General features: G+C 39.3%; 2 protein-coding genes across 2 annotated transcripts in view; both read left to right on the top strand.

The window, feature by feature from the left end:
* Positions 1–301: 301 nt before the first annotated feature.
* On the top strand, positions 302–4538 carry LOC114879053 (histone H2A.V). The gene is made up of 5 exons (XM_029193552.2): positions 302–405; positions 551–628; positions 1873–1986; positions 2563–2692; positions 2862–4538. Exons 1-5 carry the CDS (start codon positions 403–405, stop codon positions 2921–2923), a joined length of 387 nt encoding a protein of 128 aa, XP_029049385.1. The 5' UTR covers positions 302–402; the 3' UTR covers positions 2924–4538.
* A 347-nt stretch (positions 4539–4885) lies between these two features.
* LOC114879050 (cadherin-87A) overlaps positions 4886–27454 on the top strand; it is a 55832-nt gene continuing 33263 nt past the window's right edge. Inside the window, exon 1 of the mRNA XM_029193547.2 lies at positions 4886–5644. Within this exon, the coding sequence (XP_029049380.1) occupies positions 5604–5644 (41 nt within the window). The 5' untranslated portion in view covers positions 4886–5603. The remainder of the gene's footprint in view (positions 5645–27454) is intronic.

Below are 27454 nucleotides of genomic sequence, written 5' to 3'. Positions count from 1 at the left end.
AATTGATAAAGAGAAAGAACAATGGTTAGGTTCCAAGTAACGAGAAACCTTGGAAAAAAGTGCTCGTCAAGTTAGAAATAAGCAGAGTCGTTGGCTGACGTGAATAAAATGGTGTGCCTTAAAACAGCATGGAAAATTACCCAGGTTACACGATGCAACGTTTATGCATCACAAGATAGAAAGGCTACATTTCGGGCAGAGTTCTAACGACCCTCGGTGACCGACAGATAGCGATGGCGTCGTATCATCGGGCCTCTACGATTGGTCGGTTTCAGTCACGTGGTACGATTGCGGGACGCGCCGACAGCGCCAAGCGTATTTGGCGGGACCGCGATTAGACGGCGTCGTCTGTGCTTCTCGCAAGTCTGTCGTGTAGCGAACCGCAAAGACTCTTGTCAGATAATGGTGAGTATCCGCAAGTTTTCAGTGTCTCCTCTAGCCATCCGCGTCTCGTAAGGACACCATCGTGTTCTACGATGTTCGGTCTCCCGTCTGGCGAAGTTTAGTGATTGTATCTTGAAAATTAACAGTAATTTTCGTGTCTGAACAGGCTGGCGGAAAGGCGGGCAAGGACTCTGGTAAAGCGAAGGCAAAGGCGGTCTCTCGTTCAGCTAGGGCCGGCTTGCAGGTGAGTTTATCGCGTGTTGTACGACTAACTCGTTCTCGTACAATCTACTTATACCGTTATTATTATTTGACAATCCGTATTTGTACGATTATTTTCATAGATTTTAAAGGTAAACAGGTTAAAGTATCCATGGTTGGCGCGAAAAGCGGACGTTTTTAGATAGCTAATGAACAGTTGATTTTTTTTCATCTTTCAATGACCATACGATTAATATAATAGGTGAAATTCGTTCGTTGCACTTCCGTTTAGATTTAGCGTCAAGAAATCCAGCGAAATACATCGGGGAAATGTATTATTTTTCGAATTAAAGTTATGGTGGTTACGTCTAAGTTCCGAAGTTTTCAAACCAAACGGTTCAGCCTGTGTACGCCCTCCCCCCCCCTCTTATCTTTCAATTCAGATACTAATGTTCCTTTAATTGAAATATTTTTTCTCTCAGTGATTAATAAAAAATTGTTTAATTTTTTTATTTTTCTGTCGACGATTATTTATGTTTTTATCGTCTGTATAATAAGTGACGGTAAACGTGACTTCAGTTTGACAGTATTTTTCTATTCGCTCGTGTTTGTCTTTCATTATTGAAAACAATACAGGTATTGTTCATTCATGTCTACAAGTAGATATTTGATATGTTATTTAAATATTTACATGCTGACACGGTTATATATGCACATGTTTGTATTTCTACTGTTGCATGCGAAAGGTAAACGTCAAAACAATGGTCAAATTTTGTAAAACAATGTAGCGTGTACAAATTGATAGAAAGCCGTGCTTGAAAATCGGTAACCATTTGTAACGAAATAATAAATAAAAATACGGGGCGTGCACTATTCAATGACGAAAGCATGCTAGAAACTGCAGAGTCTCGGGACAGCCAAATCATTGTATACCGCTCGATACTCGTTGCGTTAAAACAGGACCGTGTTACGTTATATTGCCGCGAACTTGGGGGAAAAATAGTTTTTTGTTCGAAAAAAATTGAACACCATAGAATTTAATGAGAGAACTTAGAAAACTATCGTCGGAAAAATTCATGTCATTTTTTTTTCCCTTCGATATTTCTTGCATGAAAAGATGCTGACGCTAATGACCTGATGTTACTTGAATAGCCATTACGTATGGATGCGTCCTAACCTGAAAATATTTACCTTGCCACGAAAGCAATATTCTCTTGTCAACATAATAAGTTGTATATATATGTGTATGCATATTAAACATATATTTTTTTTATTTTTATTTTACAGTTTCCAGTCGGTAGAATTCATAGGCATTTGAAAAACAGAACCACAAGTCACGGTCGAGTCGGTGCCACCGCGGCGGTATACAGTGCAGCTATCTTGGAATACCTCACTGCTGAGGTGAGTGAGAAATATGTGTGAAAGAGAAGAAAGTGTTCACAAAACAGAGATAGTCGGTGGGGGCGGGTTAGGGGGGACAGAGGCAAATACGCACAATAGGAAGATCAGCCGTTATAACCTGGATTATATGCGTTGGCATAACTAGCTACTGATGGCGTCACTAACGCCAAGTATTATGGCTGATTTTTCCCGCCTTTTCATCAACCGTAAGCAAAATAAGGAACAGCATATTTTTCTGCTTATGTCACACAAATCATTCGAATTTATACATCATTTTATTTTCGTTTCGTTACAATAGGTAGATAATCGTGTGTGTATGCGTATGTGTGTGTGAGTTATATAAAAATACTTTGTGTTATCAGTGATTCATTTTATGTTCATTGTTTTTATGATTTGAAAATACTTGAATATTTATGGAATTACATCAAAGATAAGTGTTCGTAACATTCTTTTGAACATCACTTATTTCTTTTTTCCCCCCCGTGCAGTTGTATTTTACAGTTTTGCGTGCTAATATTTTTTGTACACAGCAGGAAAATTTGTGGAGGTGAGTCGGTGAAGAATACTTTGTTTCAGGTACTGGAATTAGCAGGAAATGCATCTAAAGATCTGAAGGTTAAACGTATTACGCCGAGACATCTTCAGCTTGCTATTCGTGGTGATGAAGAATTAGATAGTCTTATTAAAGCGACCATTGCAGGAGGAGGTATGTATCCGTGGGAAGGAGGCATTCTAGAAACAGATTCTAATGGCATTTTGATAAAAGCATTACATATGCTTCGCAAATATTTCTATGTTACAGAAGGCGATAAGCTACTGTATTCTATGCTTACAAATCAAATGCTTCTTAATCTTATTTCATTGTTTTCTTACAGGTGTTATTCCACATATCCACAAGTCATTGATCGGGAAGAAGGGTTCACAAAAGCCAGCATAATTTAGTGATTTGTTTAAGAACGTTTGAAGTATAATAGGAAAAACAGATGCAGAGCGGCCGAGTGATTGTTGACAAAGTGTACCTACGTTACTAAATTGATGGCGAGACTGGCGTGATATATATATAGTTATAGATATATATATAAATAAAGCAAATATTGATATAATTTAATATAGGCAATGAGAGTTAAAAAAAAAAGACATTTTCATCACTTGATTGGCATTCAAAACAAAAAGAGTTAACAATATAGGTTTAAAATAAATAAATTTTAGTGTATGCTGCACTGCAATTATTTGACGAGCGATGTGTTGTAGCATGGCTTGTTCAAAACTGCAGATATCTTTGATACTGTACACGGATACTAAACGTTTTGAAAGTTAGAGTATTTAAGGACTTGGATGTGTCAATTGTTATATGTATAGTTTTAGAAAAATGAAAAGAAAATGAGAAAAATTGCTTTGGTTCTTCCGTTACGTTCATCACGTTATACTATGTCTTTTTTAATTATGTCGTGTGCGACTAACAATGTTTTTATACGATTTCCTAATAAGAAATATCATCACAGTTATGTTGAAGAAAGCAGGATCAAGTATTAATAGCCTTTATGTTTTTTATTCTATTGTCAATCAACTTGAAAGGTCTAATTTTTTATTTACTTTGAAATATCTAATACTTACAGTGCATGTAGTCACAAGTAAAGACAGATATATAATCATTCTTGTTATTAAATACTCTTAACTGTCTCTTAGCAGTATAGAATATGCATAAATATATCTAGACAAGAGATATATTTTTTTTTTTCATTTTGGATGATTAATATGGGAGAAAAATTATATTGTCAAATATGTTTAATTTTTTCAAGTTTTCAGTCTCCTTAGAATTATCGTAGGTATATAAGATCACAAATAAACATTTATTTCCATTCTATTAACTTAATAAAAGTTAATAACGTCTACAAATCATAATTAATGGATCTCAAAGATTAAACTGACAAGAAATTATACGCAGCTTGTGTCACATACAGTGTATTAAAATTCTGAGACTGGAATCTTTGAAACTCCAAATCTTTTACTCGTGTAAAAGTATAGTAAGAAACATTGCACTCTTTCTAATGTAATTCCAGTAGGGTTCAATCAATGTAAATTCTATAGTAGAAAGATTGACTAAATCCGAAGCATACAAACACGAATATACATTCTTCAGAAACAAAATAATTACCTATCATTTCATTTTATTATTCATAAAGCTATTGTTACTTGTGTCATTTAGCGTAATTCTTTCGCTGTACCTTCGGTATACTATACCACCTACTAAATAATCAGCCATATGTAAAATGTTCATTTTCATAATTAATAAAGAGCAATTTTACTATTAAGCATCGTTCAGTTACTAAAAATATTGTTGAAATTTCAAGAGGAGAAGAAATGAATACGCTATTATTTGTACCTTTTTTATTGAAATCATTATCTCGAAATGAAATTACAATGATGATATATAGGCTGTCGGTTACAACGAATGATTTTTGTAAATCTATCATTGTACATGAATTGTGTAATATCATTTTCGAATCATCTGTAAACATACCATATAGAAATATAACTTTCTTCAGAAGAAAGTAGCGTTTGTATGTTTCAAATGAACTACCTCAATATAATGTTTGTTAAAATAATTCCTTTCCATAATTTTTAGTCTGATTTTCATTGATTTTATGAAATTTCAATTTTGTTAATTAACAATTCTTAAAATTCAAAATTTCAATTTTGACAATTAACAATTTTCAAAATTCAAAATTTCAATTTTGTTAATTAACAATTCTTAAAATTCAAAATTTCTATTCCTACAAGTCGATTTAAATAACAAAATTGAAATTCCTCTTTAATTAATATCTGTTTTTTTGTAGTTGGACGATTAAAAATTTCGTATATCGACGTTCCTCGGATTCAGTGCTGCCATCGCAGTGGGAGCGGTCTCCTATCACTATTTCTGTTTCCCCACCAGCAGCCAATCCCGTGGCTCGTTCAAAACCTTGCGGTTTTTCGCCGAGTTCTCTCGTGTGGGGTACGATGTGGCTCCTTGGGTGCGCGATAGAGTGAGATAGACAGCAAGGAAGAGGTCCCACTAGATCGGTCAGAAGCTCAGTCGCCTTTCACGGGTACGGTCGGTTAGGGCGGTGTTGTGTTGTCGCGAATGAATTTATAATGTGAGCATCGGTTACCGAAATTCCATTCGTAGGTAGCGTACGAAACGGGTTCGTGTTATTGACGCGCCGGGAACCGGATCTCCCGACTGGTTCGTACGGAAATCGTGATCGTGTTCGTCGGAAGGCTGGTCGAAAGTCGTGCACACCGGCGACTGTACGCGTGGTGGTTAACGTCAGGTAAAGTTTCGTTCGATCGCGGGAATTCCACGGGAACGAACGGATACGTCCAGTGGGATAAAATCAGTGCTTTAAAAGGACTGGGTATTTCCGGTTTCCAAGCGTCGCGCTGTTGTCGGTGTGTTTACGCCTTTGAGGGAACATTTTTTACGCGCGCGCCCCGGACACTCGGCGAAAGGGTAGTGCGATTCGTAATTGGAAACTAAAACGTATTCGGCACCGATACGAACCGTCTTGCCTTCTCGCCGCGACAAGTAAACGTTATGACTCCATAACTTCGTCACGTTGAAACACAGCTCGAAGATGACCGATCGACACGCGGAACGAGCCGCTATTCGTTGCCGGTAAGTAGTTTCCATTTTCATATAAATCTTTTCACCGACAATGCTTTTACTTCTATCAACCTGTTAACTAGTCTGTTACATCTGCTTGAGTGAAAGGAAGATGTGTTCGTGTTACTGTGTTTCGCCTCGTCAGATATAACCAACCTTACGTTCCTTTAAAAAAGTGTGCGGTATGCATTGATTCAGCGAAAGGCACTTGCATTTTTTTTTCTATCATTTCACTGATTTCCCGCGTTCTTTAGTTTCGATTCTTGCCGATCTTGGAAAAGATTAATCGGACGTATGGGAGGAGTGGGGGGAAAGAGCATATACTTGAACACTAGTTGCTTCAGTGAAGGTCAATGAACAGCATTGATGCTTCCTTTCGAGGCTTTTATCATAGTATTTTCTTTTATGCTAAGCGCGGATGTCGTCAATGAACGGTTTTCGTGTTTGAAATTTTTAGAACGTGAGTGGTCTGTCATTGGACCACTTGAAAACGCGATGGCGGGAATTTGGTTGAATTTAAAATGGTTCAACTAAAACTAGAGAAATTAATTTTCTTTTATTTAACCCTTTGACGTACAACATTGTCACGCTGTTTACAGTTCAAAGGGGTCTAAATGACTGGTTTCCAGTTACTTATTTTAATTTATACATTTTGGCGAGGTATTAAATGTATGTTTCATTTTTTATCAATTTAGTAATCCACATTATTTCAATAAAAAAATAAATATACATCAAAATTCGGTAGCTCTAGTGTTAAATATGGTTGAATTTTGATTTTAATTCTAATTACAATTAGCTCGGTCAAGGATTGTTGAATGTTAGGTATGCATGAAATTTAATTTTTATTTATTTGTCTTCTGTGGTTAGCGCACCTATAAAAAAAATTATAAGCGAAGGGGTTAAACGAAGATCCCCTGACGTCAACAGTGTCGCTAAATTATAAATTCTGCTTATTGAATATTCAACAACTGTCCGAATATTGGCAAATTAATTGTGGGTTAAATAAATATAATTATAGCATTAATTAGTTTTCATTAGCAGAAGGGTTGCAGTATGTTTCTATCGACAGGCATATGATAAAATTTCGTACGAATTATCGGTAAATATCGGCAATTTATCGTTGCATAACCTGATGTGTTTCGAATAAATACAATTACAACATTCATCAGTTTTTAATAGCAGAACGGTTACGGTGTTCGTTTATTGACAGGCAAACGATAAATTTCCGGATCAGTTTTCAGATTATATTCCGAAGGATACGCCAGAGATTATCCGAGCAAAAACACATTGTGTATGTACACAGAGTGTTTCTGAAAATCCACGGTAACTGTTTGCTTTCGTCGTAAATTCGGAATACATTCTGTTTTACAATCTCATTTTCATGAAATTTATTAACTAATTGCGTCGAAGAATCGTAATTTTAAACGAAATCAATTTTTCCGAGCGGAGAATTCGGTGCAATTGATTTCATACTCGGCGCAGGATTAAATCCATCTGGAATCTAAAAACTGCCGATTCAGTACTTTCACTGTGACGGTTTGTTATGCAATACTCTCAGCTCGATCGCTAAAACTTGCCAAATAATTTCTCTGCTTCATATTTTTCGACTGCGTTCTTACAACACTTTGAGAATTGGTCAAAGTGCCATTTTGACCATTTTGAAAGATTGCACTCCGAGTGCACAAAATGCACTAATAGTGTTTTGAGCATATTAAAATACAGTGTGAAGTGGTATTCTATGAATGGATGTGCTCTAAATGTTTAAATTGAAGTGTGATTTGTGTATAAAGTGTTAAAGTGCCATTTTGTTTGATATTGTGAGTGAACGTGGAAGAAACCCCTCTACAACACGTCCCTGGAATTAACCCTTTGCCCTACAACATCCTATTACACTTGCAGTTGCAACTTGCAGTTCAAATGTGTCAGATATGGCTGGTACTTTCAGTATGGTTGAATTTTGAGTTTAATTCTAATTCTAATTTGCTCGATCAAGGACCATTGAATGCCACGTATGCATGATACTACATTTTTCTTAATTTGTTTTAAAATTCGAGCAATGAATAGTTAGCTTTGACTGACAGAACTCTCGAAGAAATTATAGCCGAAAGGGTTAAGGAAATTCCCTATAACACTGTTCAAGAATTGGGGAAAGACCCTATAACACGGTAAAGAATTAGGGAATTCTCTATAACAACTTAGGATTAGGAAAACTCCCTATAACACAATTCAAAAAGTAGGGAAACCCCCTATAATACGATCCCAGAATTGGAGAAATCCCCTAGGATATGGTAAAGAATTAGGGAAATCCCTATAACACAGCTCACGAATTAGGAAATCCGCTATAACATGGCCAAAGAATTAGGGAAATCTCCATAACATGGCTCAGGAATTGGGAAAATCCCCTATAATACGGTAAAGAATTAGGGAATTCTCTATAACAACTTCCTAGGATTAGGAAAACTCCCTATAACACAACTCAATAAGTAGGGAAACTCCCTATAATACGATCACAGAATTGGAGAAATTCCCTAGGATATGGTAAAGAATTAGGGAAATCTCTATAACACGGCCCAAGAATTGGAGAAATCCCCTATAACATAGTAAAGAATTAGGGAATTCCATACAGCACGATCCCAGAATTAGGAAAACTCCCTATAATACGACCCAAAAAGTAGGGAAATCCCTTATAACATGGTCCAAGAATTGGAGAAACTCCCTAGAAATCTCCTAATTTCTCAATGGAATTTTACCGAAGATTATGGCATGCCTGTAGAGTGCCGGTTGAAAAATGTCTTTTCTTGTAATCTAAATACCGGTACTCGGAACGCAAGGTCGGTTGCGATCGGCAACGTCATCGAGTCGACGGTAAATGTTGCGGTGAAAGTTAATCCGACACATAGCAGGGATCTCTGCGTGCCAGGTTCATGCAGGAAAGAACACAGAATCGTTCTGCCGAACGAAAGCCACAGCCTGGGAATTTCGTGCATAAATACACAGGAAGTATTTCCTCATTACCTCATATGGTCTGTTGGAAACGTAACAGGGATTGCGTGCATTCCCATCAATTATGATACTTTCTGAAGAATTTCCTATCAGCTGATCAATAACAGCAGTTACGTACATCATTCCTGCTCTAACTGATTTAAAAGAGAAAATGAAAGACGATGTAAGGTGTTTGGTCCAAAAGCAAATTAGTATACTCATGAGTTGGACCACCTTTTATCATGTCCCATGGATACTTACTCATCAATCTGACTTCCATCACGTCTAATTATCGTTTTGGATCCTCTAATGAGGTCACAGACACCTTTCATGCAAAACTGTGTCGACTTAGACTCTATACACAGATGTATAGTCAGATCGTCGCACTATATTTCCAACCCCAACTATACCTCTTCGAAAGTCACCTAATTGAAGTGTGTCTTCGAAATAATTGAAGTATGATCAACACCATAACCATGACGGCTGGTGTAATGATTGATCTATCAGGATATAGTAAAATACCAGGACCGTTAACTCTCGTATAGTCAGGCATGTAACAGTTACACTGACCCGGAATAACCTAAAATTGAAAAATATACCGTGGAATTATTCACAGTTGAGTGTAACAACTAACTATACACAGGGTGTCTAAAAAGCTCCCTGTACATCTGATCGTTAATTAACGAAAGTACCGTTACAGCAAGGTTCATTACACTTACAGGATGAATCTCATAAATTTTCATTCGCTTCGAATCACTTCCTGCCGTAATAAAACCTTGGACAAAGAGGACGCCTAATTTTGTAATATCGATTTAAAATAAAAGCGATGGAATTATTAAATAAAAATGGCCCTGCGTCCATGTTCCATGGGTTGGAAAGGTGTCCTATCAATTTTACATGGTGGCTGAAATACGAATCCATATGCAGCCGTTAGGAGGACATTGCAAAATAGATTCGCTTAAAGAGGAAACTGTAAAGGCAGACGGTGGCCATAGCCAAAGAAGAACGACCGTTCAAACGGTACAGCGTCAGTTGGAAAAGGGGGGAAAATGTAGATTCTCTGGGCGAGTTATGTCTATGGATAAGTGTACGTGCAAGCAGACGACTGAAGTAACGGTTTGACCCCGACGTTACCTATACGGCATGGTGTATCTCAGCATGGACAGACGAGATATGCTTCCTACCTGCACCTATCATGAATAAGTATTACGTTGTTGCATATCAAATGGCGAATTTTCGGACGACACGATTTCATGACAGAAAAGTATCATCGAATGACACTTATGGAAATCAATTTGAAGATAAAAGACTACATCAACGCTTCGATTGCGCTGGCTTAACTCTTGGAGGGACACATTTTCCTTGCGAACAAATTATTGAAATCGAAAGTTATCCAAAGGTATCTGGGGTCAGAGTTGGAAAATTGAAAAATTTTTTTCGAGAAAACTGGAGAAAAATTTGGAAAAAAATAAAAATCCTGAATCCAAAATTATTTTGTCCAACACCGAGGCTCGAAAAGCGTTTAAAGCCAATTTCCAGCGGGGAAACGTTGGGCCACGTAACTAGTGTACCAGGGAATTTCCGGGGGATCCTGCTGTTCGCGGTTGTTTTCGTTTCGTTATCAATCGCGAACGCAGGATATTGTTCGTCGATGGAATTGGTACGAGGAGAGAGGGAACGTGCGATCTGCAATTACACGTTACAGGACAACCATAACGCAGGGAATCCAAGTGTTTAACAGAAAGTAGCATCGTTACAGTTAACGGTCCCATCAATCGATTAACGGTCTACTTGCTTTACGGTCCGCCGGACCCGTACACCATAGGAAAAACTGATTTTTTTTCAGGGAATTACCGCTCGCTCCGACATTTTCTAACCATTTTCCGCTTGAGCAAAGGTTGAAACGCGTCCAGAAATAAGTGTCACAAACCATTATACAGGATATCTCAAAAGAGATGAGGACAGATGAAAGGATTAGGCACCTAGACCAAGTGTATGGTGTTTGGGAAATCATGGCTACAGCTATTTAATTACAAGGAAATGTTTAAATGGAACTTACCACATAGCTGCGCTATGCCCCCCAATATCGATGACAGAAAAGGGCTCGGATCCATTCATACTAATTTCCTTTGATTATACTAGCAAGAGAACCATAAGACTATAACTTTAACATTTGTCAAAGTGTATAATAGAACCGACTGGACAGGAAGATTTTTTTCAACGGTTGAGTACTTAACCCTTGCCTGCGGTGTCTGAAGAAGCTCTGGTGCAGTCAGTTCAATTGTCAGAACCATAAGACACGCGTCCCTTTTTCTCATCAGTTACAATTCCAGCCTTAAGCGTGGAAGGGACGAAAGCGTTCTGTGTCGCGGATGTAGACCTGAATTGCGCAACATTCAAGATTTCGCTTCTATTCATACCCATGTGAGAGAGTTCAGATGCTCGAGGTATTCTGCGATAGAATCGTGGAAACCGTTTTCATTGTGCTCCGAGGAGTTCATTGTTCTCTCTCTTGCCACTATTGACACGACGTTCTTTTTATCGTGATTAACACTCTCGATATGATATCATTGTCAGAGAAACGTTGCTTTCCCAAAAAATCTTTCATCGACTACAGTGGATCAACTTGGGAAAGTTGAGTAACGCCGTGTAGGAAGCAGGAGGAGTCTCCTCCCACCTCATCAGAAATGATTAAATAAGTGTGGGTAGATTTACCCAAGTGGGCCAGAACGTATCATAAGGTAGCTTTTGTTTCGAGACGAGTGCTATGGTGGAAGGGCAACATCAGTGTGCATGGAGTTACCCCCATACCAATGGCGTCATGTCAACTTTGCCTTTGACACCCTTTTCTTTATTGGACTCGTGCATAGAGGGTGACTGTCCTTCTCAAATCAAATCCCAAATTTCGTTCCCCACATAGTTAAAAAAAAAAGAAGGCACAGTTTTTTTCATCCGTATAATCGAACTATACGGATGGCTGTCCGTGTGGCATCGTGCTATTCGTTTCCTTCCGATGGAGTTACGCTTCCGTAACATTGGCACGTGTCAGCCAGCAGTTCGCAACTGCTCCATTATATGGGATAAATGAAAAGCTACGAGCCATGAATGCACAGCACGTGACTTCGATATGTCACGTTTCTGATCCTCTGCTTCCTATACACTCGTAGACCTGGCCTTCTCACTGTATTCGCACCTTTACCCGTTGCCCCTTGTTCGTTTTGTCGCCAGCGAAATTCGTGTAGAAAACCGTGGCTGCCGGTGTTACCCCGCCAGCCTGAATGTTGAGTTTGTTGGACGTGTCACGCTCTTAAAAATATGTCCATCAGCCGGCTGGATGGCTGGTTGTGCATATAAATTTCACGAATGGCACGGACAGACGCGTTGCTGGAATTACGTGCATGCCAGTTTGGAATTTTCCGACTGGAAGCAGCGCGAATCGATGAAAACGGTTTACCTGATATTTTATACGTAATGGATTGGTGTATATGAAACTGTAGAATACATTTTTCAAAAGTAACAAGTATTTTTCATCGATTCGACAGTTGACGCGTTAAGATCTGTCTCTACTCATTTGGATAATTTTTGGTAATTAAAGAGGGTAATTAGCATTTCTCCAAAGTGGGAGGCACTTTTCATTGACACTGTAAGTTCACTGACACAGTGATAGCAGACGGAAGAAATTAATCGACCATTGCTCCGAGTCGTTTTGGATGAATGAAAGACACCGAATAGAACGTGACTTCGATATATCACGTTTCCCATTCGTTACTTCCGTAACACCTCGCGCCGAAGGTTCCTAGGACACTTGGGTGGGGTGCCGAGGGTGTGGGTCACGAGACAAGGTTACAGCGTTTGCGTTCAGTTTCTGTAATCAGGCGATTAATTTTGACGAAAATAATTTAGTAAATAAAATAACCTAACTTTTAATTACTAACACTAGAACTACCAAAGAGGTCAAAATGACTTGTTTCAGGTTTCTTATTTTAAATTATAAAATTTATTATAATATATGGTGGCTTTATCTATTTATATTTTAATTTTATTTTCAATGTAAAAGTCGGTGCACATTGAACGCCAGTAGCTCTAGTGTTAAACATGATAAAATTTAGTGCATAACTGAAAAGCATTATACGAATAACGAAGTATTATAAATAGTAATTCAAATTTCCGCGCGTCAACGTGTACACGCAAGTGGTGGGGGGTCGCAGGCCTATATATGGGGGCCTTCCCCCACGCGCCGTCAGTCTCCTCGGCACCGCCTAAGGGGAAAGGCGCGAGTCCGAGGTGGGAGAAGACCCGGAACCCCTGGATCCAGAAATCCGAGGGGAATGTCGAGTACCCGGGACATCATTTTTTCCCGGGTAAGTCTGATTTGACCGCGAGTATAAATATGTAACTATGTAAATAAAGTTATATCTACAAGGCTAATAAATTTATAAGAACTTGTATTAATTATCAAAAATTGTCCATGTATGTTCATGAAGAAATTATTCTGGAAAGTGACACAATTCCATATTTACCCCGTAGCTACCTAAAGCGTGCATGTATTTGCATATGCAAGTTCCAGCTTATGTATTCATATATGCTTGTACATGTGTGTTTATGTTGCATCTTGTGCGGTGGCTGGTCGAAAGCGAATTTCATAGTTGGCGATATGTCACTTGCTAGAACATCTCCATCAATTTCTGTTGCTGCAGTTGCAGCAAAGTTCGCTGAAACTGCGAGTACCGGTGGTTACCGTACGGCTACGTGTTCACCATTGGGGTATAACTAGAAAATTATAATGCAATTTTCGGCTAATGGAGTTAAAATAACGTGGCAAGTTACCACGTCTGGAGTTCGAATCGATTTATTAAGTCATTAGCACCGCGGCTACTCGACGCAACTATTTTCTTTTTCATTTTCTCATTTTACGATGGTCTTGGTTCACTGAACTTTCGCCGATGATTAATTTTAACACCTTTTCAATGCTACTTTAATGAACGAGGGAGAAATTAACACTTCGAGGGGCGCGTATTTTCCGGTATTAACGGCTTCCTGCAATTTTTATTACGAAAATGAGATTACTAAGAAATATTACGTGGTTTCTGTAATTTATCTCCCTTTAATTTAATATTAGAATATTTTTTAAATATTTACAGTCTCAAATTATATTGTGCGCGTTTATGAACACCTCCGAGAGTTGAAAAGATATTTTTCTTCTAAAAAAAATTTGCTTGTTATTTATGCTACTTCTTTTTCCTTCCATTCGAGCTCGGAAGTTGTCGCGCAGATCACTTAAAGCGAAACTGAGCTTGTTATAAATTTACGACTGAACACGTATGTATGTTCGGGAGTTAAATAAATTTAATCTGTCCACTTGATGCACATTTTACCAGTTCGAGTTCAGGGCGTTGCCAAGGCAACACTGAGAGTTACATTTTTCTCATAGAGAAAGATCCTGATCCTTTTTTTATTCTCTTCGAGTCTGAATATTTCATTGCCGTTGAAATGAAAGTTCCGCTTTCTGAGTAGATTTTAGGTCAGATATACAGGGTTGATATATGTAGTTTGTACAATCCCAAGGAAAAGATGTAATCAAGTACCGGAGTTTTGAATTTTCAATAAAATTGTCTGTGTACGAGGAGCTACAAAGCGCTTACGGAGTCGTCCTCATTAGACTTTAACCTTTAATTTGATATATTATAAATGGTATTTCTTAATACTTTTCTGTCATGAAATCATTCAAAACTTTCTATACTTCCAAGTTATCCATTCAGTATGCAACGGCATAAAAAGTTCTTCCAGGTCTAGTAACTTTTTTTTCTTCCCTATATTACATAGTAATCCCTAGGGTCTCGGTAAAATTTACCGCACGTCATCAGTTCTCGGAGTCATCGATTGCCGTAACGTCTCCGTCGGTAAATATGCGGCCTGTAATTCTCGTGGCACCTGGAGCGCATTGCACTCCGCCGGAATTCGCTGGGCCTTGCGGTCGTACGGCTCTAAATAATCCTAGAGTTGGTAATATCACTTGGACCAGTAAATTCCCGAGGGCGGAATAGCGAGATACTGTTCTCGAGAGCCCCGGCTGTTAGGCATCCCGTGAAATGCGTCGTACCTCCCTTGGTGGGATTATAGCTTAGCACGCATACTCGTCATAATAAAATTTCAGCAGCCGTCTTCGTGCGAACTGTTAAGCGCAGCTGCTGGGGAACACTTTTCCGCACGAATCTTCATCGCAGATTACTTGCTCCGAATTGAATGCATCGCGCCCATTCAATGAATCGATTCAAAAGGATCTATCTCAGTTGCAATCTGTGTCAATAGCACTTAATGGTACACAGAAGAGCTGCTTGTAATATGGATCGTCCATTTTGTTTTTTTATCAACAAAATCTCATCACGTGATTCTAACCTCAAAATACAGTAACATTAGGTTAGTAATTGTAAATGTGTTCATTTTCCAAGAACCAAATCTTCTGAGGGAGTTTCAGAAATTTTTAATCCCGTTTCTAACGATCTTTTCGTTAATTAAACTATTAACAACGAATTGCTTCTTATCGACGAAACAGTGTTACCAACGTAGTTGCAACTTCAGCATCGAATGGTAATCTGGCTTCATTAAAATTACCGTGAACGCTTGTCGTTTAGCTGCAGAACTCATAAGTTTCTCGCCGGCAACCATAAAAGGGAGTTTTTGGTTAATCCAGCAGGTTGAAAAGTTTCGAAAATACAGTCGCGCAAAGCCGTGAAACTTTTAATCTCTCTTGATGAGACGAGTGGCGACTGCATGGGTTTACGACGGTATCGAGAATTTTCTAACTACCTCCTTTTAACATGCGCCACGCGTAGCAACCGTTTAATCTACCGAACCGTCGGCCATGCTTAATGAAATTTGAAGCTTCCTGGTACACGGTGAAAGCGTGTAGATACATAACCTCGAAATCCCAACCCCTTAAGTCCCTCTACTTACTTGAAAAGACAAATTTCCTTGGTTACTCTAAGGGAACCTTGTAACCTTTGCCCTCCTGCTTTCCTAAGCCCGTTTATTATACTCTGTATGCGCGTAAGAAGATGAAAGCAAAATCTTGGTTAAACTGTTTGGTTATGTTCGCTTTGTCTTGTAAAGCTATGCTTGCATGGGTATTAAAGTTTCACGTTGGAAATAAGGGGAGTATAATTCTATTATTCAGAGGTTAGGTTAATTAATTTTTCATCTATAGAGGTGGCCATCTTTGGTATTAGGTTAGGTTAGGATTTCACTGGGTCCCAAGTTCAAAGACAAATAGTGGAATACCTTCACACTTAATTTAACAAAAAATTCCACATTGCCCCTGAGTGGACATTCGCGTAGTCTTCCATAGATTACCGTTAGGATTCGATTCCGACGTAAGCCGAACCGTGCCGAAGTCAAAGCACGAGTGAGCGAAAGGAGTGGGGGAACGCGAGTGGAGAGAAGGCATCCTTGCACGCGACTGTACCTTTTCTTTCAATCTATCAAATGCAGAGAATTCTAAGTTAATTAGAACGAAATACAGTCGAGTTTCAATCAGACGAGAATGGAGTTAGCGATTGGCGGCCAGCAGTTTTCAATCGCACGGTCGGAAAGTCAAAGTCTTCTTAGTGGCCGGACAATCGGCGAGTACGTAGAAGCGAGAAAACTGGTTCTCCCGCGACAGAAACAATTTCCATCGGCAGCTAGAGAGACGACAGAGTTTCTCGAGTTTCATTTCCTTTTTACGCGGCTCTCTTTTCCACAAGTTTCTTCGTCTTTCCCTATTATTCTTCTACCTTCGCCACAATACTCTCCCCATCCGTTCTTCCCTTTCTTTCGTTCGGGGGGACTTAATTCGTCGGACGTCTTAATCAAAAGTTACGATTCCCTGTTTTGCCCGAAGTTAAACGGAGTTACGAGACGACGCGACGGTTCTTATAAGAATAGATTTTAATTTGTCGAAAGTGAAAAAGAAATTTAATCGCCTTCCTCGTTTTCACCGAGGACAGAAACAACTACCACTGGTCAGTCATTATCCCTAGGGAAGATTTCAGATCTAAAGTAAAACGAATGAATCGTTATCTATAGCGAGCAAAGATTTATTACGCCTTATTTCTTTCTCAATCCCCTAACAAAAAATGGTCTTAGGCAGATAGTATCGAAAGGTGAAGAGATTCGTGGCCAAGAAGGGATGGTCTACAATTACAGGCCAGGCTTACTCTCCCTCCCCTATCTTATCTCAACCATTTCCTTTCTCGTGCACCGTTTGATCGTATCTTTCTAATTCCCTTCTTACTGCAAGTATTCCATTAATGGAAGCTGATCGTTAATGAAAGTCGATTGACCCGTAAAGGTACTGCTTCGCTGATGAATCTTTCGTTGGACGGAGTTGAGTAGAAATGTTTTTACTAGAAAAAGTAGAGATTTCATTGCTTACAAATGAACAGATTGTAAATTAGTAGTGGTAGTGGGACCTCCTAACCTCACATCGCCATTTTCCCTAGGGGAACGTACCTCCCGCCATTTCCTTTCGGCTTGGGGTGCCTAGGGAAAACCTAACCTAGAACTTCCTCTCCTCACGTGTAAAGAGTACTTCATTCTATATACATTTGGAACATCATATTCCGTCGAAATTGTATTACGAAAGTGTCGCTGTACATGAGAGGTTATGTCAAAGGATGTTCACACGATAGTAGCTCATTGATAACCTCCCCCTATCGCTCGTCGAATAATAGGATAAGTGGATTTAAGCATGAAACAAACCAGATGTTAGTGCTTATAAAATGAATTACATGGCGTGAAGTAGGCACGGATCACCGTATAATGATAATGCTACGCGTTCAGCTCAACCGTGACTAAAGGGTTAATTCCCTTACACTTGTTAAGTGGTTCAAATCGATCTCGTCGGTTAAAGCCAAACGAGTTATACGATCGATCCATCGAAGTGGGACGTATCCTGTCATGAGGCTAACAATGGGTGATTTTTCACTTCACAAGAAAAGCATCGATTCCCAGAGGTGTACATCATTTACGAGGAATGGAGTGGAAATGGAAAATAAATTAATAATTTTCTCTGTGGACTAAATAAATTCTATAATCTTCAATCGTTTTGAAAATAAAATTATATTGACGATGACGGTTGAAGTGTTAAGGCAAGATGTAATTAAATGGAACGTCGTACGACGTTATTTCTTAATTAATTAAGACGTCTGTCTCGTCAACGTGCTCTCTACGTTAAGATGCATTTATGGAACTTCAAAATATTCGTAGACTAATTAATTAACTGGTGCATTTGTACGCTGCTGGTTGCTGAGAAGTACAATAGACCGCAGTTAACGGGAACAGAACAGATATTCTATAGCCTACTGACGCAGATATACATTGTTATCAATTGTGATATTTTATTAGACAATCATTTGCTTATTAATTAATCGACATTATTAAATTATTGAATTATACAATTTTATGCAGCAAATTGCAAATACTGAACCTTTGGGGAATACCCTGAACGTGGTGCTATATTGTCGATACAAGGCTGCCAACATAAGACTGTCAGCACAAGGTTGCCAACACAAACGGGTCAACATGCGCTACATGTCAACTTCGGGCGGTATACTTCCTCAAGATGGTAAACGAGAACCAGCACCAGCTACGCTGCATAATAAATCACCTTCCACATCGACGACGCTCAGCCGGAAACGGGAAAAAGATGCACTGAAGCGAAAGAACAAAATGAAGGAGTAACCCACGATCGTATGTTATACCTGTAGAACAGGTATGTACTTTGTAAAGGGGTGTTAAATTCCGAGAAATTATTAGATAGTAATATCTTTTCTGAAAAATATCTCTGTAAAAAAGACACCTGAAGATATATAAACCATAACCTTCAACCAAATCGCGCGTTGTCACTTTGGACCCGGATGGCGTCATAAGACGTCAAATGACATAACTGTCCAACCTGACGAATAAAACCCCAGTCTGGTACTAAAAGCTAAGGTTCTGCAGCAATTTAAGTTCAGAAGGAACGGAAGGTAATAGGAGGAAGTTGATAAAAGTAACTCGGTTGGATGACACGGCGAATCATCGGGGGAAATGAACTGTAATCGAGGGGAAAAAAGAAAGCCGGTGTGTGTCTCTTCGGAAATCCCGTGGATTATAGAAACAAAGAGAATCGTTCGTATCCACGACACGGTCGGTGGCTTGTGCCACGGAGTCAGAGACGGTACCCTTTGCCGGATTTCCCTCGAGAAAATCATCTTACCCTCAAACCTCGATCCTTGTTCCTGTAGACACGAATGAAATATCTATTTGCATACGAGCCCAGATCTTGCAGTCTCCCAACTCACGGTTAGGTAAATAACCATCAGAAATTCACGTTGCGGAATCGATGAAATACTTGCTCTTGTAAAATTCACATGGACAGAGGGTCTATATGATCTGGAAATAAATGGAGGATGAATTTTTATTTTTATTTTTGCAAACATTTCAACTTTCCTTTGATAAACAATCTTTCCACTTTTATACTGTATATCTATTTTGAAACATCCTGTATATACTCGAAGCCATTAGAACGAAGCTGAAAATTGAATTTCGGCTTCAGGAGGTTAAACTAACAAGTCCCAAATTGCAAACTGATAAGGAACTTTCCAATTTCATGCCGTGAATTAATTTTGAATCTCCCTGTACGCAGCAGAAGCTATTAGAACGAAGCTGAAAATTGAATTTAAACTGCAGAGGGTTAAATTTCGTAATACCTCTGACAATTTCGCAGTACTTCTTGCCAACAGCATACCTGCTAACGCATGAATATTAAAAGGCACCCATCCCCTTGGCGAGGAGGGGGCGCATCGTTAGGTTTGATGCCGTGCCGAGTGTAGGGGCAGGGTTTTGATGCATTTGTTTAGGGTCAGAGTTAGAGAAATCGAGAGAACCGAAATGGCGGACAGCATCGGGTGGTGACTGCTAGTTAAGCACATTTCCCTCGGTCGGAGGGAAGTTTTGCAGCACACGAATGTCGTAGAGAACATCTGCTGCCCGGTTAAAGAGAGAACTCTGGACGGAGTTTCTATGTCCGGAAGTGACAGGAATGGCAGTAGAAATTCCCTCTTTGCGATACCCCCCAAGCCCGAGGTGGCTTCATCACTCACCCTCTTTCCTCTTCTTTATCTATATCCTTTTCTCGTTTACCCTTTTCCCTTACCATCTCTCCCTCGCCCTTCCCCGCTTAGTTTCTTTCGCTCCATTTCTTTGTCCCTTTTTCCTTCATCACTTTACCGAGTTTCCTTTCTACATTTTTATCTCGATTTCTCTCTTGTGTTCGCGTTTCTGAATTTCATCATTTTCCCTTCGTCTTCTCGTTCTTTCGCGTCTTTGTACGGCTTGAAAATCGATCTCTTTTTTTGTTTTGTCTCGCGCTGTCGACTGCCTGAAAAACTCGAGCGTTTCTGAATAGCGTGTCCACTCGTTTCTCGTTCCACCAAATGTACGTTTGATGAGAGTAAACGAAACAATGGAGATGCTGTACAATGGAACGTTGCTGCTGTTTGACTTGAACGACTAATTTTTTAACCTCTGAAAGAGACGGAAGGGTCCACTACAGTGGCGTGTTTTTGATTTCTGTGAATAGTACTGTCGCTGGTTGTTACTTTTAGGTTATATTAATTAGCTGATTCTCGAATTGAGGTTAGGAATCGTCTACTTTATATCATTAGTATCAAAATCTAACATGGCGACCAATATAGCCGACCGAAATTTCTAAAATTTAACATGGCAGACCAAAGTTTCAAAAATCCAATATGGCAATCGGAAGTTAAAAATAGGGCGTGAAAATTGCTGGTTGTTACTTTTAGGTTATATTAATTAGCTGATTCTCGAATTGAGGTTAGGAATCGTCTACTTTATATCATTAGTATCAAAATCTAACATGGCGACCAATATAGCCGACCGAAGTTTCAAAAATCCAATATGGCGGATCAATATGGCAATCGGAAGTTAAAAATAGGGCGTGAAAATTGCTGGTTGTTACTTTTAAGTTACAATAATTAGCTGATTCTCGAATTGAGGTTAGGAATCGTCTACTTTATATCGTTAGTATCAAAATCTAACATGGCGACCAATATGGCCGACCAAAGTTTATAAAATTTAACATGGCAGACCAATATGGCCGACTAAAGTTTCAAAAATCCAATATGGCGGACCAATATGGCAATCGAAAGTTAAAAATAGGGCTTGAAAATTAGAAAAAAGTGTCAGGAATTCTTCTGATTTTAATAGATAGTAGAAATATAATTAAAGTACATCTACTTATCGCTAATATCTGTGAATTCAGATTACAAGATAAAAATTCCAAAAGCTAAGTAATATCAACCAGTGAAAGGGTTACTTTTTTTTGGCCCCGTACTTGTAGGTTCTATTCACCGTTTTCACACCGCCTTTTCCAGGATGGGTGATCACTGTGCGTCCCATGGGCCATCGCAGTAGTGGTGCATTGTCCTCTTTGAAAAGGACAAGCATACCTTTCTTGAGGTTGCTGGCTTTCCCTCGTACCCACTTCCTTTTCACACTGAACTCGTTCAAATATTCCTTTCGCCACTGTGGCCAAAAAATTCTCTCGTACTTGTTGGATTTACTGTCATTCTGAGGCTCGAAATCATCTTGCAGACTCGAAGTGTTGATTATCGAGTTATTTATTAAAAATGCTGGTATGTTCAATATAAATGAAGCCCTGTACATAATGCCAGCGAATTTCGAATTTTATCGACACAAGTCATCCATTTTCTGGACTATTGCCCCCCTTCGGCGTGACAAAATTTCGAAGAATTCGATCGTTAAACGAATTTACGTTGCATCGATGTTCCGGTCACGACGACACACTGTCCTGGAAATTGATACCGAAAATATATTTGACCCGGCGCGACGAAGGCGATGCCGGCAAAACGATAGAAGCGTCAGGGGTGTATTTTTCACGTCATGACGGCAGTTGGATGTGATCGATGAACAGTCGTCCTCTCCGGTGAAACTTGTCCCTTGTAAAACGTACATAGCTCCACGAGCCAGAGAAAACTCTACTTTTCGACATCGACATTTCGATAAGATTCGTCGGTATTTTATTTCACGATATAAAAGAAAGGCAAGTGCAATTAAATATTATTTTAATTATCGATATGGCCCCCTGGGGCGCCTTCAAGTTCTAAAAATCTAATATGGCGGGAAAATTTTCAATATGGCGGATTAGTTCCAAAAATCCAATATGGCGGGCAAAGGTTTAAAAATGCCAGAAATAAATGTAATTTCTAATTGAAATCGGTATATTTCTCTGGAACAATTCAGAAATTTTTCAACTTTTGTCAGAAAAGGAGTCGAAGGGAGAACAATGAAGTACAGGGAGCAAGTGGGGGTTGGAAGTGGGTGACAGAGGGGTATCGCTAATGGATACAATTAAAACACGTAATAGGTTTATGACACGGTCCGTTCAGCAAGGCTCTAGGCGAGACCTCAAACGAACCTACCCTTTGAGATTTTCGGTGCACCCTGGCAGTAGTGCGCTTTAGACCCTGTTATAACGGACAGGTACGATATCGTATGGAAGGGAGACGACGTAGAGGACCAGGTTCGCCTCTCCTCTCCTCTGCACCACTTTACCAGCCTGGCCGTCATCGATTTTCACGAGTTGCAAGCTAGAGCTGCTGGATGAACGTAGCAAAAGAGAGACACAGAGTCCATACGTTTCGTTGGAAACGTTCCCTCTGATACACACCGACGGAAGTTGTATCGTTCCCCCCTTGCCGACACCTGGGCATTCGTGAAAACCACCACCACAACCATCACCGTTCCGTGTCCCTTTGATTTCATTTATTTCCTTGTTTGTTTGTCGTTGCTCTAATGAGAGAGCATCACGAGTTTAGTCCCTGGCTTTGTTTCATAGACTGATCAACATGCAACCTCGTTACTTCTTTCGAGACTTTTCATGTGGTTTCAGATTTTTTTAGGGGAATTGTTGGTTCTATTGTCTTGATGTGTGTTGGGTTCATTATTTTTCAAATAGTAGTGCAATTGAGGTTAGGTGAGCTAATATGGCGGGTCAAAGTTTCATAAATCCAATATGATGGACTATGATGTCAAAAATCCAATATGGCGGGTCAAAGTTTCATAAATCCAATATGGTGGGCTATGATGTCTAAAATACAATATGGCGGGTCAAAGTTTCAGAAATCCAATATGGTGGGCTATGATGTCAAAAATCCAATATGGCGGGCCAAAGTTTCAGAAATCCAATATGGTGGGCTATGATGTCTAAAATACAATATGGCGGGCCAAAGTTTCAGAAATCCAATATGGTGGGCCATGATGTCAAAAATACAATATGGCGGATCAAAGCTTCAAATACACAATGTTTATTCTTAAATAATTCGATTTTTCCTTTTATAATTCTAAATTGTTTAAAAATATATTTAATTAAAATAAGCTGTATTTTTTAATTGTATTCAATTGTTATATTCACTCATTGTTAGAAAAAAAGTTCGTTTCACTTCATGGCTGGGTAATTCCAGTTTCTATTAAAAAGGCAATTTATGAAATTTAAGTTAACCCCACTTGATTCGTAGTGGTTTTAAAGTGTTCAATTAATTAAGAACGTTCAAGTACTTTTTATGACTTTTATACCAGCAGTAGTGGCTCGATAGGATAGCCTGAACTGGGAGAAATAAATTTTATTTCAATTTACACGGCAGTAGACCGTTTATTGAAAAGTTGTTCTGCTTTGCAGCTCTTTTTTTCAAGATAACTTCTTAACAGCGCTTAAAATATTGATCGAAATGGCAAAAATAAATTCGAACTACCTATTTCCTATTCCTAGAGCCAACAAGTTTTATTTCAATAAAAAGATGTAGATAAAAAATTTAAAATAATTTGTCGAAACGAATATTTTTTTATTCATTAGTTTAAAAAACATTACTGTTGGTTTGGAAATGTCATTTGCCTTGTTAAAAAATGCAACCCAGCGCAAAGTACGCTACTTTATCTGATCGCCAAGGTGTAACCTCCATTACCATCAAGTACACTAGAAAAAAAAACAACTTCGGAACAACGGTATAAAAGTTTCTTCAACTTCAAACGTTTCTGATGCACACGCTCCGACTTTGATAACATTTTCCGAACAAAAGAATCGTTTCCCGTCATCTTTCCTGTCGTACCCGTCATACAGCCACTAAAAAGCATGCGTGTAGCACATCCTTTCATGTCGCTTATACACGAACAAGGGATATTGCGTTCCTCCCATCTGCAATTCGTAATATTGTTTTTCCCGAGTTCGCGTTGCTTTAGCTTTCTTATTTCCCCCCTTTTTCCTCTGACGTATCGCAGATTGATATTTTATGCAACCGGTAGAACGAGGCGAGGCTGAATTTCATTTCACTCGGAGGAAGTCGATGTAGAAGTAATTATAAAAATTTCCCTTGAAATTTATGAAATTCTAAAATGATCATTCTTTTTGAATCACCCTGTAGAGATGAAAAAAAAAGTAAATTTTTCAGGATTACCCCAGGACATACTAAGCATCCTAATACATCAGAGCGGAAAATGTAGGTGCGAAGGGTTGACACGTGGTTGGGAAAAGCCGATTTGAAAAATCAGGCCACCTTGGTGACACGTAGTACGATTTCGGTTTCAAATAAGCGAGAAAAACTGTCCGCCTCCAAAAAAATATGTACAAGAATAAATCCGCGTAAAATTTGTGCAAATACTGCTAGTACATTCAGTGTGCAAATAAGTTGGAAGCTTTATATGAAATTTTCTCTCTCCAGGGGCTGGCAAAGCGTCGGGGGTGAAGGAGGGAGGAGGGATGGGATGGGAGAGGGCAATCGATAAATGGAACGTGATTAAATGAACACAGTGTAAATTTATATTTTCCATAATTACTATCGGAAAATACCTGGTGTAATTCAATACATGCTGGTTAAATATTGATTTTTACTTCATCAAATTATATTCTCTGACGTACCTATAATGTCCCTTATTATTGATAAATAATATACAATTTTCTATATTAGGTTAGATAACATCGATTCTAAAACTAACCTTACTTTACAAATTACCTCGTCCGCCATTGTAAAAAGAGCGGACCGTGCAGCGATTCGAGAGGAAACTTAAACCGTGAAACGTTTACACACGTCAGCAACACTTTCCTTCGGGTTTATCGTGTCTCCTGTCCCGGTGTCTTCCACTTTTCCACCTTTGAAGTTCCCATTCTCGCCGGTCCCGCCATTTCACGGCGTTATTCCGAGTGCATTGTATTACCCAGCAAAATGGCCGTCCTCCTTCTCTCGAAAAGAACTCGCTGAAAGTTTTCCAACTGTTTCAAACGATAACCATCGAATACAGCGAGTATGCATTTATCTGCTTGCATTTCTGTTTACCTATGCTCTATGTACCGTGCTACATCCCAAGACGTTTATGTTCTATGTATGCATCCATGTGGAAAATATCGTTGACGCGGGAGTTTACAGCAGGGAACTTCATTTTTGTTGCAGCATGCTTGGAAAATCTTTTAAGCATTAAAAAATGGCTAATTTAAAATTAAATTTTAGGTTAGGTTATTGAGGTTATTCGATTTTTTCAACTTACAGACTGAAATTCTTGATTATTTTGAGGTTATGTTTGAAGTTATATTCAATTTTTTGAGGTTATGAGTTTAATACTATTTTATACATGGAAGAAATTAAAATTTATTTACGAGAATGAAACTGCTCAGCCTCTTTGAATGTTATCCAAAGAAAGCATTAAACCGATGGAAATTGTTCAAACACTTTAAAGTTCGAAAGCGCCGGAATTTATATGGTATTCAAAGTATGGCCTACGTTATGAACAAATTATAGGTATGCACGTGCGCTGTTTGGAATAACTGAGCTCCCTTATAGCCTTACATGTCGAACAAGTTTGCGCGGTACCCCCTCGCTTTTCCAAACTTTCCAACGTTAAAACCGCTGAATACGTGCCCTGTTGAATCAAGCGTCGAAGAGCAGAGAAAAAGCGTTCAAATAACCCCGAGAAATAGATATAATAATTAGCAGAAATTCATTGAAGCACCACTGCTTCTCGACTTGCTACGTCACTTGAAAACACGTAAAGTTTTGAACGTAAACGTTGGACATACAACAAGCTCTCGACCGTGTAGTTTCATAGCTTCTAAAGAGTAATTTATTCGTCCCTGTTATTAACGGTAGCTGCACCGCGACTGTCCAACAAGACATAAACGAAGATGTTTCACGCCGTGGCTGTTCATGTTATATTCAAGCTCGCGATCATCATTTCAAAGAAACTGTAACCAACCGGAAAGGCGAGCGTGAAAAGTGATCGTAGCCTTTGTTCCTTTCTCCTCTTTTTTTTATGAAGAAAGAATACGAGATTCGTCTGAAGTAGTAATAACAAAGCGTTGGACAGCGGAGAAAGAAGAACGGAAGGAAATAATCATAGTGGTCGAAATTGTAAGGTACCTTTTGATTGCCGGTGTTTGACCACTTCGAATCAAGGAGAATAAAAGGAAGCGAGGGGTGTATCCAGAACGTCTGTCCTGGAGCGCGACGGACGCGTTTTACATTCGGAATGTGTTACGGGAAACAGGAAACAGAAACTTCCAACGATACTCGCCGTCGGCAGAGATTTATATCCAGCGATGAAAAAAGGGTAGCGTGTCGTTTTGAAAGGGTGTACAGGTTTTAAGGGTCTAAAGTTTTCAAATTCGCAAATTTCTAAGTTTTAAAATTTTTTAATTCTTGAATTTCTAAGTCCCAAGTTCTCAAGTCCCCAAGTCCCAAATTCATAAATTTTCAAGTTTCAAATTCTCAAGTTCAATATTCCCAAGCCCCCAGGTCCTAAATTTTCAAGTTCCAAGTCCTCAAGCCCCAAGTCCCCAAGCCCCAAATTCCCAAGTTTTAAATTTCCAAGTCCCAAATGCCAAAGTCCTTAGTCCCAAATTCCCAAGCCCCCAAGTCCTAAATTCCCAAATCCCAAGTCCTCAAGCCCCAAGTCCCCAAGTCCCAAGCCCCCAAGCCCCAAGTCCCCAAGTCCCAAATTCACAAGTTCTAAATTTCCACCTCCCAAGTCCTAAATTCCCAAATCTCAAGTCCCAAGTTTTAAATTTCCAAGTCCCAAGTCCAATATTCCTAAGTCCCCAACTCCTAAATTCCCAAATCCCAAGCCCCAAGTCCCCAAGTCCCCAAGCCCCAAGTCCCAAATTCCCAAGTTTTAAATTTCCAAGTCCCAAGTGCCAAAGTCCTTAGTCCCAAATTCCCAAGCCCCCAAGTTCTAAATTCCCAAGTCCTCAAGCTCCAAATCCCCAAGTCCCAAGTCTCAAATTCCCAAGTTCTAAATTTCCAAGTCCCAAATTCCCAACATTGTTAACAAAGCCAAGGGACCTACCCTAGCCCACAAAGAGATTCCATTTACAGCAATGCAATTCTCATGAAATATGAAATCCCTTATCATTGGATTCCACTTAATTCACGGTTAGGTTCCATAAATCCTACAAAGAAGCGATTTAAATTAAATCCCTCGCCCCTTTAGCGAGGCCTTATGCTTTTAGCTGCGCGTACTAGAAACTGCTTGCCCGCATTTCTCCCTTTTGTTTTCCTTATTTCCCTCGGGAACGAACCCTTCACCGTGCCCGACACCCACTCGACGAGACTCTAGCCCACGAAACTAACGGACGAGAAACACCGTCCTCTGTTCTCCACTCTGTCTTCGTACACCCTTCGTCATCGTCGTTATACCGTGGTTCCGGGGTAAATAAACTGCTCCCTCTAGCGTCGATTACGATAATCCTTGGATAACAAATTATACACTCCCTCTTCTACGCCATCATAGATGTGA

Source organism: Osmia bicornis, chromosome 16 (genome assembly GCF_907164935.1).
Source record: "Osmia bicornis bicornis chromosome 16, iOsmBic2.1, whole genome shotgun sequence".
Taxonomy (NCBI): Eukaryota; Metazoa; Arthropoda; class Insecta; order Hymenoptera; family Megachilidae; genus Osmia; species Osmia bicornis.
Note: the sequence above shows the minus strand (reverse complement) of the source record. Positions and strands in the feature narration are given on the sequence as shown.

Coding starts and splice junctions, on each gene's coding strand:
- LOC114879053 (XM_029193552.2), top strand. Junction 629..1,872: donor CAGCTAGGGCCGGCTTGCAG/GTGAGTTTATCG, acceptor TTTATTTTACAG/TTTCCAGTCGGTAGAATTCA. Junction 1,987..2,562: donor TGGAATACCTCACTGCTGAG/GTGAGTGAGAAA, acceptor ACTTTGTTTCAG/GTACTGGAATTAGCAGGAAA.